Source organism: Cucurbita pepo, chromosome LG14, assembly GCF_002806865.2.
Source record: "Cucurbita pepo subsp. pepo cultivar mu-cu-16 chromosome LG14, ASM280686v2, whole genome shotgun sequence".
Taxonomy (NCBI): domain Eukaryota; kingdom Viridiplantae; phylum Streptophyta; class Magnoliopsida; order Cucurbitales; family Cucurbitaceae; genus Cucurbita; species Cucurbita pepo.
Window position 1 is genome coordinate 6,624,138 of NC_036651.1, and position 15,864 is coordinate 6,640,001.

The 15,864-nt window shown below is 35.3% G+C and overlaps 1 protein-coding gene across 1 annotated transcript; it reads left to right on the forward strand.

Annotated features, from left to right (window-relative positions):
* Positions 1–5,467: 5,467 nt before the first annotated feature.
* Positions 5,468–10,156, forward strand: LOC111810765 (subtilisin-like protease SBT5.3). The gene is made up of 11 exons (XM_023697542.1): positions 5,468–5,569; positions 5,658–5,767; positions 5,857–5,954; positions 6,222–6,386; positions 6,472–6,574; positions 7,348–7,882; positions 8,093–8,190; positions 8,510–8,755; positions 8,930–9,041; positions 9,147–9,360; positions 9,519–10,156. Exons 1-11 carry the CDS (start codon positions 5,486–5,488, stop codon positions 10,061–10,063), a joined length of 2,310 nt encoding a protein of 769 aa, XP_023553310.1. The 5' UTR covers positions 5,468–5,485; the 3' UTR covers positions 10,064–10,156.
* Positions 10,157–15,864: the final 5,708 nt, after the last annotated feature.

Genomic DNA, 15,864 nt, shown 5'->3' on the forward strand with positions numbered 1-15,864 from the left:
GCGTCGGATTTGAACGAACGTGAAGCTTGGATCTGAAAAATTCAAAATGGTTGAGAAACACTTTTTGTGAAGATGTCAACAACCTGGTTCAGAGGAGGCGTACAAAAATACTTTCTTGGCCATCGAAAATTGTAGAGGTATCGCCGCTCAGCGGCGATGCTGCCTTGGCTTCGGTGAGAATATGTCTAACCCATGAAGAGGGATTGTCGCTTAGCGACAATGCTACCTTGGCTCTGGTGAGAATATGTCTAACACCAAGAAGTAGAAGGGTTCTAGAGCAAGGGACAAAGACAATGTTGAAGACGGAAGAGTCGCCACATTGGGCGAAGGAGCCAATTTTGGCGAGAAGGGCAGCGGCAACTTAGTTGGCGAAGAGGCCAGTGCGGCGCCCAATTCCAATGGTAAATCTCTGCATAAGGTCGATGGGCTTATCAAGATTCTATATATTTTCGAAGAGAACGCTAATGAAGATTCTAAGATTAGGGTTTCTGTGAAGGATGAAGATGAAGGAAAAATTGGGAAGAAAACAGAGGCTATGTTTGGAAAAGGTGAGGTTGTATGTACAGAGTATGGCGAATGATAATTTGGAGGTCAAAAGGGTTGAGCCGAAGAGTAATCAATCGGCTCCACCTGCGGCAGCCATGAAGACTGCCCCTGCGGCATCAAAGCCAGCAGGGGTGGTGGAGAAGAAGATTAGAGGATTCAAAAGCCATAGATGAGAAAGGATCGAGGTTGTTAAACCGAAAGGGCTCTGATACCATGTGAATGTTTGATTAATCCACCACACCTAAACGGTGTGAAAGTTATCTTATTTAATAAATGGAAATAACCGTAAATAGAAAGATACCTATGATAATAAGACAAATATTAGATATTTTCCTTATAATAAAATATCAAATATAATATATATGGTAAACTATAATTTATTACTAAATATCCTTAACCGTGGAAGACTTCATTAAAATTCCATAAAACATAACCTTTATCTTAAAATACAGCCATGGACTTACGTGTTTCGAAAACATCTTTAAAACGACACAACAAAAGACTAAATAAAATGAATAAAAGTTTAAGTTAAAAACATCATATTCTAGCCTAAGACTAAGAAAATAAATACCACTACCCTATGCATGTGTCATGGTCTCAAGTTGCGATGCCGTCGTCAGCCGTACAGGAATGCCTTGCCTTAACCTGAAAAAAGTAAAGTAGCACGAGGCTTGAGTATCTCTAGAATACTCAGTAAGTTACCCCCTATCGGGGTTATGCGACAAACACATGCAATGAAATGATGGGACCTATCGTTTCGTTTCGTTTCGTTTTTCCTACGGTGTAATCCTAACAAGTAATCGTGGACGTGTACCATATACTCTGCACGCAGCCCATACGTGCGAGTATGGGCTCACCAGCTAGTTCGCACACCGCTGGGCCACTGTCCCTAGCCAGTGAGCATGCTCTGGGATCCCTTATACTGGGACCCGTTAAAACTAGAACCGTCACGGTAGCGCTATGCAGGGCATAACGATCGTTGTCCTGCCATTGGATGTACGCGTCCGTACCCTCGTGATGGGATAGGGGTATCCCCCCAAATGCATGAACACACAATATGCATGAGGTACCACTAGTCCTACAGTTATCATTAATGGACATAACCCCGTGTCACGTTTCATGCTTACATGTCATTCTCATTCTCATTTCGTTACATATCATATATATTCCTAGCAGGGTTATGTATCATGCAATATACCGTATTTCATGTCATACAATTCATACCGTTACATTCAAATATTCATACAAACAAGCCATAGTCGTACAAGGGCCACACATCGTCACATGCATAACATATCACATCAACTAAGCAGCATACATAACATATATTCATGTTCACATGATTTCGTACTTAAGCATATTAAGCTAGCATACAATTTAATGACACGTGCATATCCACGGGCACGTGCCAACATACAGCAATTAACGCGTAACCTACGATGGGTGAGCCACTTACCTGGTTGGCCTTAGCCGAAGTATTCCCTAATTTTTTTAACGTAATCTCCCGTTCCTCGAGAACTACACCAAATGTTGCCAAGGTTTGTTTCCTTTTCAAATGACATCTCTCTTGCTTTATTTGTCTACGATCTCATTATCTGCCTTCTCCTCGATCTCTCCATTATTGTCTAACAATCTCTCTTATTATCTGCCTTTTCGTGGATCTCTCCCTTATTGTCTAACCATCTCTCCATCATTATTGTCTAACGACCTCTCCATTGTATACATTTTTTTTTTCTCCAGAAAATTTTTCTTTGTTTTGTTTACTGAATGAGGGAGGTATTTTAGGGGAGGGGCTGAGAGATTAAAGGAGAGGTGGTCAGTTTTTTTTGTTATTTATATTTTAATATATATATTAAACTATTTCTTTATTTTGTTAGTTTTATTTTTATATATATATATATATATATATATTAAACCTNTTTTTTTTTTTTTTTTTTTTTTTTTTTTTTTATAATAAAAACGACCATAATTAAATAGCTATTTTGGTCACTAGAACGATACTTTCTCTCTCGAAATCATTCCTTATACATTGAACTTTCATTATTTCCTTGGTATCAATTTGTATATTAATATTATCATAACAAAGAGTGGCAACGAGTGACAAATTAAATTGCATTTACTATATGGACTTAAAATTTTAGCTAGGTCAAGAATAACAGATTATGCAATAAAAACATATATGAAAGATAACATTAGAAATTACAATAAAATTTTATGTGATTTAAAAAAAATAAACTACATTAAAACTAAATTAAGAGCGTTTACAAGTGCAAAGGTATGAGATTGTTTACAAGGTAGGGAACAAGATTGGGATACAAGAGTTATAAAATATGACATTCTATAACATGCAAACCTACTAGATCGACACCCTTTATGGCTTCAAAGTTCCCGAGCACCTCTTGTCTCAACCAGTGATATCAGTCACTTGAGAAAAAATAAAGGAAGGAAGGGGTGAGTATAAAATTATACTCAGCAAGCAACCTACTTGCAGGCTCTCATCACATCCATTATCTAGTTGGTGTCTACCAACTTTTCTCTAGGCTCAAGGCATGCAACCTTTGCTTCTCTCGGACTTAGGTAACTATCTTAGCCTAAGTAGTGGTTACTCTCAAGTTGAGACATTACCTCATAAAACTCTTTCACTAATGAAGACATCGTGGTATGTGCTATCCTGCTCTAATCATCCATGGGAGGGAGGTTAGTTGGCAAACCCTACCTACAGGACCATCATGTTACCCAAAGTTGGTGGAGCGACCCCTTTGTGCTTGCTAGCAACTAAGACTACCTACGTAATCCTACGTCCTCTCGAAGGATGGATCCGTTGTGTAGGGTAGCCCAACTAACTTGTCAGTCACACAACCCGTGGTATGTGCTATAAACTTGGACACTACCTTAGTGTTTCTAGTTTGTTGTGGCAGTACTCTAGGTTACTAAGGCGGGTTGGTGGTGGCTTTGACATGGACTCTCCTCTCCATGATTATCTGTTCTGGCTCCTTGACCCTTACTTGTTTGAGTGCACTAGGGTGTAGATCCATGATCGCCACTCATGATCTTAAGGTGCTCAGTCTGTTGGAGTCATTCGGTCTCTACGAATTGTCTAGTCAATTTGTCTCTAATGCCCTAAGCTTATCTCTTAATAACTAAATTATTTTTATTAGTGAGAATACACATTCATGCACCTGAAGCTAATGTACAATAAAACATGCAATTCGACCACATATGCTTAATGGGGTTATAACATCCATAAAAAATAACCAGAGCACATACCACAAGTTTTCATCATCCTTTCTGCATATTTATGAACATATTAATAATAAACAATCATGGACTTACGTGTTCGAAAACTTAAATTTCATCTGAAAATACATTCATGGATTTACGTGTTTGAAAATATCTTTAAAATGACATAATAATAAACTAAATTAAACATTTTAAATTAAAAACATCTCATTCTAGCCCAAGTCTAAGAAAAATAAATGTGACTACCCTATGTATGTGACATGGTCTCGTATTGCGATGTCGTCATGAACCATATAGAAATGCCTCGCCATTACCTGAGATAGGAGTAGCATATGGCTTGAGTATTTTAAAACATACTCTGTAAGTGACCCCACTATTAAGGTCAAATGCAAACACATACAATCTCATCCATGAGACCTATCATAACAGTCTATTTTCTTACGACGGCTATCCTGTTGGGCAATTGGGATGTGTACTTAATTTTCCTACACACAGTCCACACGTGCGAATATGAACCCACCAATCGGTTCGCACACCTCTTGGGCCCCCTTTCTAGTCGGGCAAGCATTCTCCAGGAGTTGTTGATGCGGAACACCTGTTCGGAATAGCAACCATCACGGCAACATTATGATAAACATAATGAACGTTCCCCAGCCTAGTAGTGTACGCATCTGTACTATCATCAAGGAATAGGGGTATCCCCAATAGACGTACACACAATAATGCATGAGATCCCAACATTTTTCCATAATTCTCATAATTCTCATATCATTTATCATAATTCTCATGCGAGTTGTATTTCATACTAGTTCATCATTTTGCATATCAATCATAGCATATCATTCATGTCACATATCAATCATATCATAACGTTTTTATGCTTTCAGACATAACAATCCATATCGTGCACATATTATATCATATTGTATATCATAACAATCACATAACATATCCCTAACATATTGGTTCACATTATATCATATCATAAACGTGTCAATAATCACATATACCGTAACATAATATCATTTAAATCTCATCTTTTTACTATGTATATATATTCGACAAATGGGTTAAGACTTCTAATAATAAAAGATATTTATGCATTGTTATTATTTATTCCAAGTTAAAACTTCTAATAATAATAAAAGGGTTTAAAATGGAGAGATTCCTTTGCATAAAAATCTCCATTTATTTATAGCAGGTGCCATGAACAAAATTTAAGAGGATGATCTTGCAATTGGAACAGAATCTCGTCTAGTGCTGTCAAATGGAACAAAACCATTTAACCATACCATATTCATTTTGATAATATCCCTTATTGATTCAATGTTTTTGGAACAGTATGAGTTGTTTTATAATTTACATTCCTTCCATAATTATCTTAATAATTTCTTCAACAAACCTTGAATTTCCACTATTCCCAACTCTATAAAGAGAAATGAAAGATGAAGCCCAAATCAAACACTCATCACCAAGGAATCATTATTCTTANTCATTTTGATAATATCCCTTATTGATTCAATGCTTTTAGAACAGTATGAGTTGTTAAATGATTTACATTCCTGCCATAATTATCTTAATATTTTCTTCAACAAACCATGAATTTCCACTATTCCCAACTCTATAAAGAGAAATGAAAGATGAAGCCCAAATCAAACACTCATCACTAAGGAATCATTATTCTTAAAGAGGAGAAGCAATGGAGTTCTTCAATCTTCCTCCTTTACTTGTGTCCTTCTTTCTTTTGGTTCTTTTGCAAACATCCACCATTGCAGCCAAGAAGGTTAGCCATTGATCACTTATAAATCCTTTTTAACGTTTATACCAAATGCGTTTTAGACCCTCAAGTTTTTTTTTTTAATTGTGTGCAGTCTTATATTGTTTACTTGGGATCACATTCACATGGATTGAATCCTTCCGCAATTGATCTTCAACTTGCAACACAAACCCACTACAATCTACTTGGATCCGTGTTAGGAAGGTAAATCGTTTAGTTTCAAATCATGTAGTGCAGATTTGTTCAACTCTCACTCCTAATTTACGATCTTATGTTTCTGTTTCCAAGTACAGCAACGAAGCAGCTAAGGAAGCAATCTTTTACTCATACAATAGACATATCAATGCCTTTGCAGCTGTTCTTGATCAGAAAGTTGCAGAAGATATAGCAAGTAAAATGATTCATGTTCATATGACTATGACTATCATTTTGTTTGATAATGATTTTCTGATGAAATTATATTTGTTTGTTCCTAATTTATTGGTTTCATACTTTTATGGAAACATTACCATACTCATAAAAAAAATTTCCAAAAACCTTTTTTAGTTTCCAAATTTTGTAGATGGGAAGTATTCACACTCAATTTCAAAAGTCAAATAGTTAATCCTTGTTTTTTTAATTTAATAATGATGATGTTTTTATCCTTTTTCTTTTTTAGAGCATCATGATGTGGTATCAGTACATGAGAACAAAAAACTAAAACTGCACACTACACGATCATGGAACTTTCTTGAAGTTGAGAATGACGGTGGAATTCCTTTGAACTCACTTTGGAACCTTTCAAGATTTGGTGAATCTACAATCATTGGCAACCTTGACTCTGGTTGGTCTTACTTCTGTTATTTATTTTTATTTTTTTTTTTTTGAGTTTTTGTAATAATTTTTATATGTACTTCGAATCAATATAGGTGTTTGGCCAGAATCAAAGAGTTTTAGTGACGAAGGATATGGACCTATCCCAACAAGATGGAAGGGAAGTTGTGAAGGTGGCACCAACTTTAGTTGCAACAGGTTCTTATTGTTACTTCACCTCTATTTAATTCTTTTAGAAATATGCACACTTCCATTTGCCTAATATATTAGGCACAAATTAGACACTTTCATTCGCACAATAGACAAACACACACTTGACAATAGTTAAATTACGAGTATAGTTCATAAACTTTCAAGTTTATGTTTAAGATATCTTTAAACTTTAAAAATTATCCAATAAGGATTTGAACTTTAATTTTTTGTGTCCAAAAAAGGTTTTCAATTGTGTACCATGTTTGGAACATTCAATTATGTTCTAATAGGTCTTAGACATATTCAGATATTTAAAAATTTCTATTCGACATAAAATAAAATTTTATGTCTAATAGAACTCTGAACCTTAAATTTATATTTTTTTAGTGGGTTTGTAAACTTTAAATAAATATCAAATGAATCAATGATTTAGTACACAAAATTAAAATTTGAAGATTTATTGACTATCACAAAATTGTAGGTTTAAGGAACTTAAGCCTTTTTAAGGTTTAGGAATAAAATATATCCAAAGTTAAGAGTTTATATAGACTTACGGACATTTATTTTAGTTCATATATAGACTATATATAATATATATAAACAAAAAAAAATTAGGAACTAAACTTTTCGATGAATCTATGTTTTTAACCATGCAAATACATAAACTCAACTACTTTTGAATTTTCTTCTTATATACAAATGATATTAGATTTTTCCTTGTCGTGTTTGTATTTTAGCTAATCATTGTATCAAATGCTTGTATGCAATTTTAAATGCAGAAAGCTGATTGGAGTACGATATTTCAACAAAGGCTTTGCATCCGACACGGGACCTCTCAACTCAAGCTATGAAACAGCAAGGGACGTTGATGGGCACGGAACACACACCTTATCCACTGCTGGAGGCAATTTCGTTAAAGGAGTAAGCATTTTAGGGAATAGTTATGGCACTGCAAAAGGGGGTTCTCCTAAAGCCCTTGTTGCTGCCTATAAAGTATGTTGGTCTACAGATACAGGTGATGGGTGTTTTATGGCCGATATTCTAGCTGGCTTTGAAGCTGCCATTAGTGATGGAGTTGATGTTCTGTCGGTTTCACTCGGTGGAGGTATTCAAGAATTTTCCGACGATCTTATAGCTATAGGGTCCTTCCATGCAGTGCAGAATGGCATCACTGTTGTTTGTTCAGCTGGAAATTCAGGACCAAGTGATGGTACTGTCTTAAATGTCGCACCATGGATGATAACTGTGGGAGCTAGCACAATCGACAGGCTTTTTACAAGTTACGTGGTGTTGGGAGACAAGAGGCAATTCAAGGTACTCTTTCCAACACTTGTTAGTAGTATATAGTTATGTTCTTGACACTATTTATACATATTTAGGTAAGTATGGAACCAATTTTAAATATAGTAAATTGCATTAGGCATATGAAATTGTATGTATACGTGTCTATATTTGTATCGATTGAGTTTACGGCTCTCTACTATGTTTATGTTCTCTTCAATGATTTTTCATTATCCATACCAGGGTGAAAGTGTTTCTAGTAAATTATTGCCACCTAAGAAGTTCTATCCACTGATCCGTGCTTTAGATGCAAAATCCAACAACACCTCTAGTACCGAAGCGTGAGTATATTTTTCTCTAAACTATATAAAATATCTCTAAATTTTGGATACATTTCAATCATGTTCTAAGCTTGAACTTTAAATTAAATCCAAAAATTTTCCTTAAAAGAAATTTTCTATTAGACCCTATAATGTAAGAATAATATTTGCATCTTTCACAACTTTTGAAAGTTTTAAAATAAAATTTTTCAAAAGGTAAAATATGTTTTCAAATTTATGAGTATTTTATATAATTTAATCCCTATAGTTTTGAGGGTAATAATTAGAATAAATTGACTATAACATATGATATTAAGCCAAATTTATTGTGATCTTGTAGCATACTATGTCGTAAAGGGTCTCTTAATCCTGAAAAGGTAAAAGGAAAAATTGTAGTTTGCCTTAGAGGAGAAAATTCAAGAGCAGAGAAAGGTTATGTGGTTGCTCAAGCAGGTGGTGTTGGGATGATTCTAGCTAATGACAAGCAATATGGGGATGATCTTTCGGCTAGTCCTCACTTTCTTCCTGCTGCACATATAAGCTATACCGATGGTGAATCAGTCTACCAATACATCCAATCTACTAAGTAATTACTCCATCTTATTCCATCAACTTCCATGTTTATTCACGAAGTATTTTGAACTTTTTGATCTAATAAACATAAAATTAGAAGCATAGGACTATTAAATATATTTTTTAAGTTAAAAAATTTATCAAACTCAAAATTTGTTATATATTTCATGTTTTGTGGTTGAAACAGAACCCCAATAGCTTACATGACTCAGGTGACTGAGTTGGGAATCAAACCAGCACCAATTATGGCTTCATTCTCTTCGAGAGGTCCCAACGTAGTTGAGCCCTCAATACTCAAGGTTGGTTAAGAACGATGGGTTGAGTACTTGTATAGTATAAAGTTCAATGTGTCATCCCTAACAATCACAAAATTTTAAGTAATGCATTTTTTTTTTAAATTTCAGCCTGATATAACAGCACCAGGGGTGGATATAATAGCGGCTTTCTCTGAAGCAGCATCCATAACTGATTTACCTTATGATAAGCGTCATACTCAATTTATTACATTATCGGGCACTTCCATGTCATGCCCCCATATTTCTGGCATCGTCGGCCTTCTCAAAACGCTTTATCCAAAATGGAGTCCAGCAGCTATCAGATCTGCCATCATGACCACAGGTTCATTATTCAAAATTCTTCTAACATTTTAAAAGTTAACCGACTAATTAAACTAGTAACTTATGAACAGTAAGAGATGTTATTTTTTGTATTTGCATTATTTTGTATTAAGAAAGATTTTGACTTAATTCTTGCTCACTGATGGTTTTGTTTTGTAGCGGTTACCGAAGCCAATGACTTAAATCCAATACTAAGCTTAGAAAAGGAGAAAGCAAACCCATTGGCATATGGTGCAGGTCATGTCCAACCAAACAAAGCAGCAAATCCAGGCCTTGTTTACGACCTCTCCACTCAAGACTACTTGAACTTCCTATGTGCCCGTGGCTACAATAAAACACAAATGAAACTATTCACTAATGATACTTCATTTGTTTGTTCAAAGTCATTCAAAGTAACAGATTTGAACTACCCATCAATCTCAATGAATAATCTAAAATCAGAGGCAGTAGAGATCAAAAGAAGAGTAAAAAATGTGGGAAGTCCAGGCACGTATGTTGCTCAAGTCGAGGCACCACCAGGAGTTTCTGTTTCGGTAGACCCAAGTACTTTGAAATTCACTAAAACTGATGAAGAGAAGGATTTCAAAGTTGTGTTAAGGAGGGTGTCAAATAATCAAACTGAAGAGCATGTGTTTGGAAAACTTGTATGGTCTGATGGGAAACATCGTGTTAGTAGCCCGATTTTTGTGATATTACGGATTTAGTAAAACAAGCCCATAAGTTGGATTGAGTTTAGCTTTGTTTTAGCTCAATCTTTTGAAAATTTCTTTTCTTGTTCACAGTTTTTATGTCGGATAATAATGAATTTTTAGTTGCTTTTTTTTCTTAGTTTAATTTATTTAAGTTTTCTATGCTGAATGCTTAAAAAGAGGGATCAAAAAATGTGAAGGGTTGGTTTTCATGCACCATCTAAATATCCTAAAACAAAATAAATGGAGTAGAAATAACAATTTGAGAGGAGAATTTCTTAGACTAAAAACCTTTAACACTATGGTTTTCAATTCTCATATGTTGTTGTAAATAGAGTGTTGTTGTAAATAGAGCGTTGATCCGTGTTACATTTATTGGGAAGGAAGTACTAACAAAATTTTCTAAACTTTCTACCGCAAAAAGTTCTCCTAAATAAACCACTAACTATTTTCCATAACTTTGCTTCACAATTTGTCAACTACGGACAATTCTTCTACCTCTCTTTTACAGTCGAACTTCATCATGTTGTAAGCTACTACTCTTTTTAAACCCTATTATTATTGAATTTTTGTTTTTTTAAGTCACGTCTCTAGGAGGCCTCTTTGGTTAAGACAGTAAGTTTTATGAAACACCTTTGACTTGTAGATTGCTATTTCGGACTAAAGTTGCCTCTAATTTCTTCTTAGCTCTGTTCTTCATTCCTTCTTCTCACGACCCCTAATATCTTCTTCTCTTTCTTTCTCTCAATGCTAATGGAGGTTTTTGGAAGATGTTGATGGTATTTTATTAGTATCTTATACTGCGATTTTGCGACTGTTTTACCTTTTTCAATAGAGCTCCATTTTTGTCGAATATCTTGAGGAACGAGTCAACTAACTTCATTATGCTACCTTCTTCTGTCATTTGATCCAAGCTAATAATATTTTTTTTTCAAACTTGGGATGTAATATTCTTTGGTCAATAGAAATAGACATTGCTCGTCGTTCTTACACTGGAATCAGATGGATCCTTTGCCTTTGATCGTTTCAATTATTGGTTTTGACCTACGATCAAAATATACCAAAACAAATTAACGAAGGAAAAAGAACAACTTGAGGAGAGAGTTTCTTGGACTAAGAACCTTAAGCACTATGTTTTTTAGTTCTCTTTTGTAGTTGTGAATAGAGCGTACATTTAATGAGTATTTATATGTGGGAGAAAGCACTAACAAATTTTCTAAACATTCTCCTTATATTAAAACGTCTAATAATTCTCTTAAATAAATTACTAAATATTTTCCAAAACTAAGCTCCACAATTTGGCAACTACTCAAAGTTGTTTTACTACTTACAGTTGTTTTACTAAATCAAGTTTATTCACTCACATAAGGATCTAAGGTAGGTGACAGCTATAAAAAACGTGTCCTATACAAAAGCGCTTGTACCCTTCCGATTAATCCATAAGGATCGGATACCCATATTCTCAGACCATACAATTCGGTTACATGAAATGCACCAAAATCNCAAAAGCTGCAAAAAAGACAGCAGCGATACTACTCGAAAGGACGGTTTCAATATTTCCCATACGTAATCCTTTGTATAGACGTTGGGGCGGACGAACACTAAGATGGAATAGGCCCGCTAATATGCCCAATGTACCTGCTGCAATATGATGAGAGGCTATTCCGCCCGGAACAAAAGGATCAAACCCTTCGACACCCCACGCAGGATTTACAGCTTGTACCCTTCCGGTTAATCCATAAGGATCGGATACCCATATTCCCGGACCATACAATCCGGTTACATGAAATGCACCAAAACCAAAGCAACCCAACCCTGAGAGAAATAAATGAATTCCAAAAATCTTCGGCAAATCCAAAGAAGGTTTTCCTGTACGTTCATCACAAAATATTTCTAGATCCCAATACACCCAATGCCAGATAGCGGCTAAGAAGCACAATCCAGAAAACACAATATATGCTCCAGCCACACCTTCGTAACTCCAAATACCCAGATTCGTTATAGTCCCTCCTGTGATACTCCAACCCCCACCATGAATTGGTTATTCCTAAAGGAGTCATGAAGGGTACAACGAACATACCTTGTCTCCACATTAGATCAAGAACAGGATCAGAGGGATAAAAAACTGCTAATTCGTATAGGGCCATTGAACCGGCCTAACCAGCAACTAGAGCTGTATGCATTATGAACAGAAAACAAACGACCGAGATCATTCAATACAACCATATGAACACGATACCAAGGCAAACCCATGGAAATACCCCTTTATCAACGAAAAATAGACACTATGTAACTTTATTGCACTGAAAAAAACTATGCTATGGACCTCCCCCTTTGAGGTGAGGGGATTATCTTGGCGAAAGGATTAATATTTGGTCTATTCTTTTAGTAATAATGGAACAATTCTATTCTATTCGTAGGAACAAAAAGAAGCAGATCTATTCTATACTCGATAAGTACCAATACGCAATGGTGGATGGGAATTGATCCTATTTTTTATGAGTGAATGTATACATATTTGTTCATCATTCAAAAACCTATTCGGAAGAATTTTCCTTTATTCCTTCTGTTTTCCTTTTTTATGAACTTATTCAATCTATGTATAAAATATGCTAAAAGATAAAATATGATAAAGAAAGGCCGATCTTATTTATTAAGACAATAAACCCGTTGTTACGCTTCCACATCAAAGTGAGCTATAGTACTTAATTCTTTTTTGTTTGCTTTAATGCCTGTTGGTATTCCAAAAGTCCCTTTTCGAAGTCCTGGAGATGAAGATGCATCGTGGGTTGACCTATAGTGCGACTTGTCAGATATATTGGGTCATATGGTATTTCCCCGTTCTCTTCCCCGATCGAGGTATCCTCTCTTTCGCCCAAGACGGATTGATTTCATTATCAAAAATTTGGAGCGTGAAGTGGAATTAGATCTATTTTTTGGGGGGTATCCAGATTAATATTATCAATTAGAATAATTTATGGTTTTCTCGGTTGTACTAATAAAATGAAGTATCCAGGCTCCCCTTAGAAAAACCCAATTTGAAAATTTAGAATCTATCTATTCTAGGATTACTACTTGTATCATATTTTATTTATAAATAGGATTGATAGAAAATTGTTAATTAATGGAATAATATGATGGATAAGTTAGTTGAATATTTGTTTACCCGCATGAAGTAAATTGAAAAAAAAAATAAANTACCTTGTCTCCACATTGGATCAAGAACAGGATCAGAGGGATCAAAAACTGCTAATTCGTATAGGGCCATTGAACCGGCCCAACCAGCAACTAGAGCTGTATGCATTATATGAACAGAAAGCAAACGACCGGGATCATTCAATACAACCGTATGAACACGATACCAAGGCAAACCCATGGAAATACCCCTTTATCAACGAAAAATAGACACTATGTAACTTTATTGCACTCGAAAAAAAAACTATGCTATGGACCTCACCTTTGAGGTGAGGGGATTATCTTGGCGATAGGATTAATATTTGGTCTATTCTTTTAGTAATAATGGAACAATTCTATTCTATTCGTAGGAACAAAAAGAAGCAGATCTATTCTATACTCGATAAGTACCAATATGCAATGGTGGATGAGAATTGATCCTATTTTTTATGAGTGAATGTATACATATTTGTTCATCATTCAAAAACCTATTCGGAAGAATTTTCCTTTATTCCTTCTGTTTTCCTTTTTTATGAACTTATTCAATCTATGTATAAAATATGCTAAAAGATAAAATATGATAAAGAAAGGCCGATCTTATTTATTAAGACAATAAACCCGTTGTTACGCTTCCACATCAAAGTGAGCTATAGTACTTAATTCTTTTTTGTTTGCTTTAATGCCTGTTGGTATTCCAAAAGTCCCTTTTCGAAGTCCTGGAGATGAAGATGCATCGTGGGTTGACCTATAGTGCGACTTGTCAGATATATTGGGTCATATGGTATTTCCCCGTTCTCTTCCTCGATCGAGGTATCCTCTCTTTCGCCCAAGACGGACTGATTTCATTATCAAAAATTTGGAGCGTGTAGTGGAATTAGATCTATTTTTTGGGGGTATCCAGATTAATATTATCAATTAGAATAATTTATGGTTTTCTCGGTTGTACTAATAAAATGAAGTATCCAGGCTCCGCTTAGAAAAAACCCAATTTGGAAATTTGGAATCTATCTATTCTATGATTACTACTTGTATCATATTCTATTTATAAATAGGATTGATAGAAAACTGTTAATTAATGGAGTAATATGATGAATACGTTGGTTGAATATTTGTTTACAAGCATGAAGTAAATTGAAAAAAAAAAGAAGTCGTAGCAAAAAGACATGCTATTGGGGCATTTGTCCTATATGTGCAAATCCAAATCGGGATATAAATTACGAGTTTTTATGACATAAATCACAACAATCTGTCTTAGGAACGATGAGATATGTCTTATTTTTATATAAATCAAAACAATTGTCATTAGTCATTTTGGTCACTACCACTATATGTTCTCTCTCAAAAATCATTCCGTAGACATTTATCTTTCCCCCTTTCCTTGAAATCAATTTGTACATTAATATTTAAATAACAAAGAGGGACAAATTAAATCAAATTTACTAATACTGAAATTTGAGCTAGGTCAAGAAAAGTGGATTACGCAATAAAAACATGAATGAAAGATTACTTTGAAAATTAAAATTTTACGCGATTTAACAAAAATAAATGAACTCACATTAAAACAAAAGTAAGAACGTTTACAGGTGAAAATGTATGAGATTGTTTACGAAGTAGGGAACGAGATTGGGATACAAGAGTTATTAAAGTATGACATCCTATAACATGCAGACACACTAGATGCCCTGGGTCGACACCCTCTGTGGCTTCAAAGCTCCTGAGCATCCCTCGCCTCAACTATTGAAATCAGTCACTTGAAAAAAATAAATGACGCAAGTGGTGAGTATAAAATTATACTCAGTAAGCAACCTACTTCTAAGCTCTTATCGCATCCATGTCCTAGTAGGTGTCCACGAACTTTTCTCTAGGCTGTTGGTATGCAACCTTTGCTTCTCTCGGACTTAGGTAACTATCTTAGCGAATGTAGCGGAAACTCCTAAGTTGAGACGCTACCCCATAGAACTCTCTCTCTAGTGGGGACATCTTGGTATGTGCTAGCCTAGTCTAATTATCCATGGGAGGTTAGCTGGCAAACCCTACCTACTGTCACCCAAAGTTGGTGGAGTGACCCCTCTATGCTTCCTAGCAACTAACCTGTCGGTCACACAGCCCTAACAAGTCTAGGCCAGACTTAACGGTATGGAGGAAAGTGGAAGTCTATTTGATACCATACCTATTGTTATAAGCTTGGACACTACCTTAGTCTTTCTAGTTTGTTGTGTCAGTCCTATTAGGGCCGATTGATGGCTTTGACTTGGACTCTCCTCTCCAAGTTTCTTTGTTCGGGTTCCTTAACCCCTTACTTGATTTGAGAGCACTAGGGTCTAGACCCATTGATTGCCACTCATAATCCTAAAGTGCTCAGTTTGTTTGAGTCGTCCGGTCTCTAGAAATTGTCTAGCCAACCTGTCTCTAATGTCCTAGTCTTATCTCTTAATAGCTACATTAGTTCTATCAGAGAGAACACACATTCATGCATTGGAAGCTAATGTATAATAAGACATGCAATTCAACCACATATGCTCAACGGGATGATAACATCCATCAAATAACTAGAGCACAGATCACAAGTTCTCATCATCCTTTCAACATATCTATGAACATATTAGTTGTAACGACCCGGGAAAGAAAGAAAAAAAAAAAAA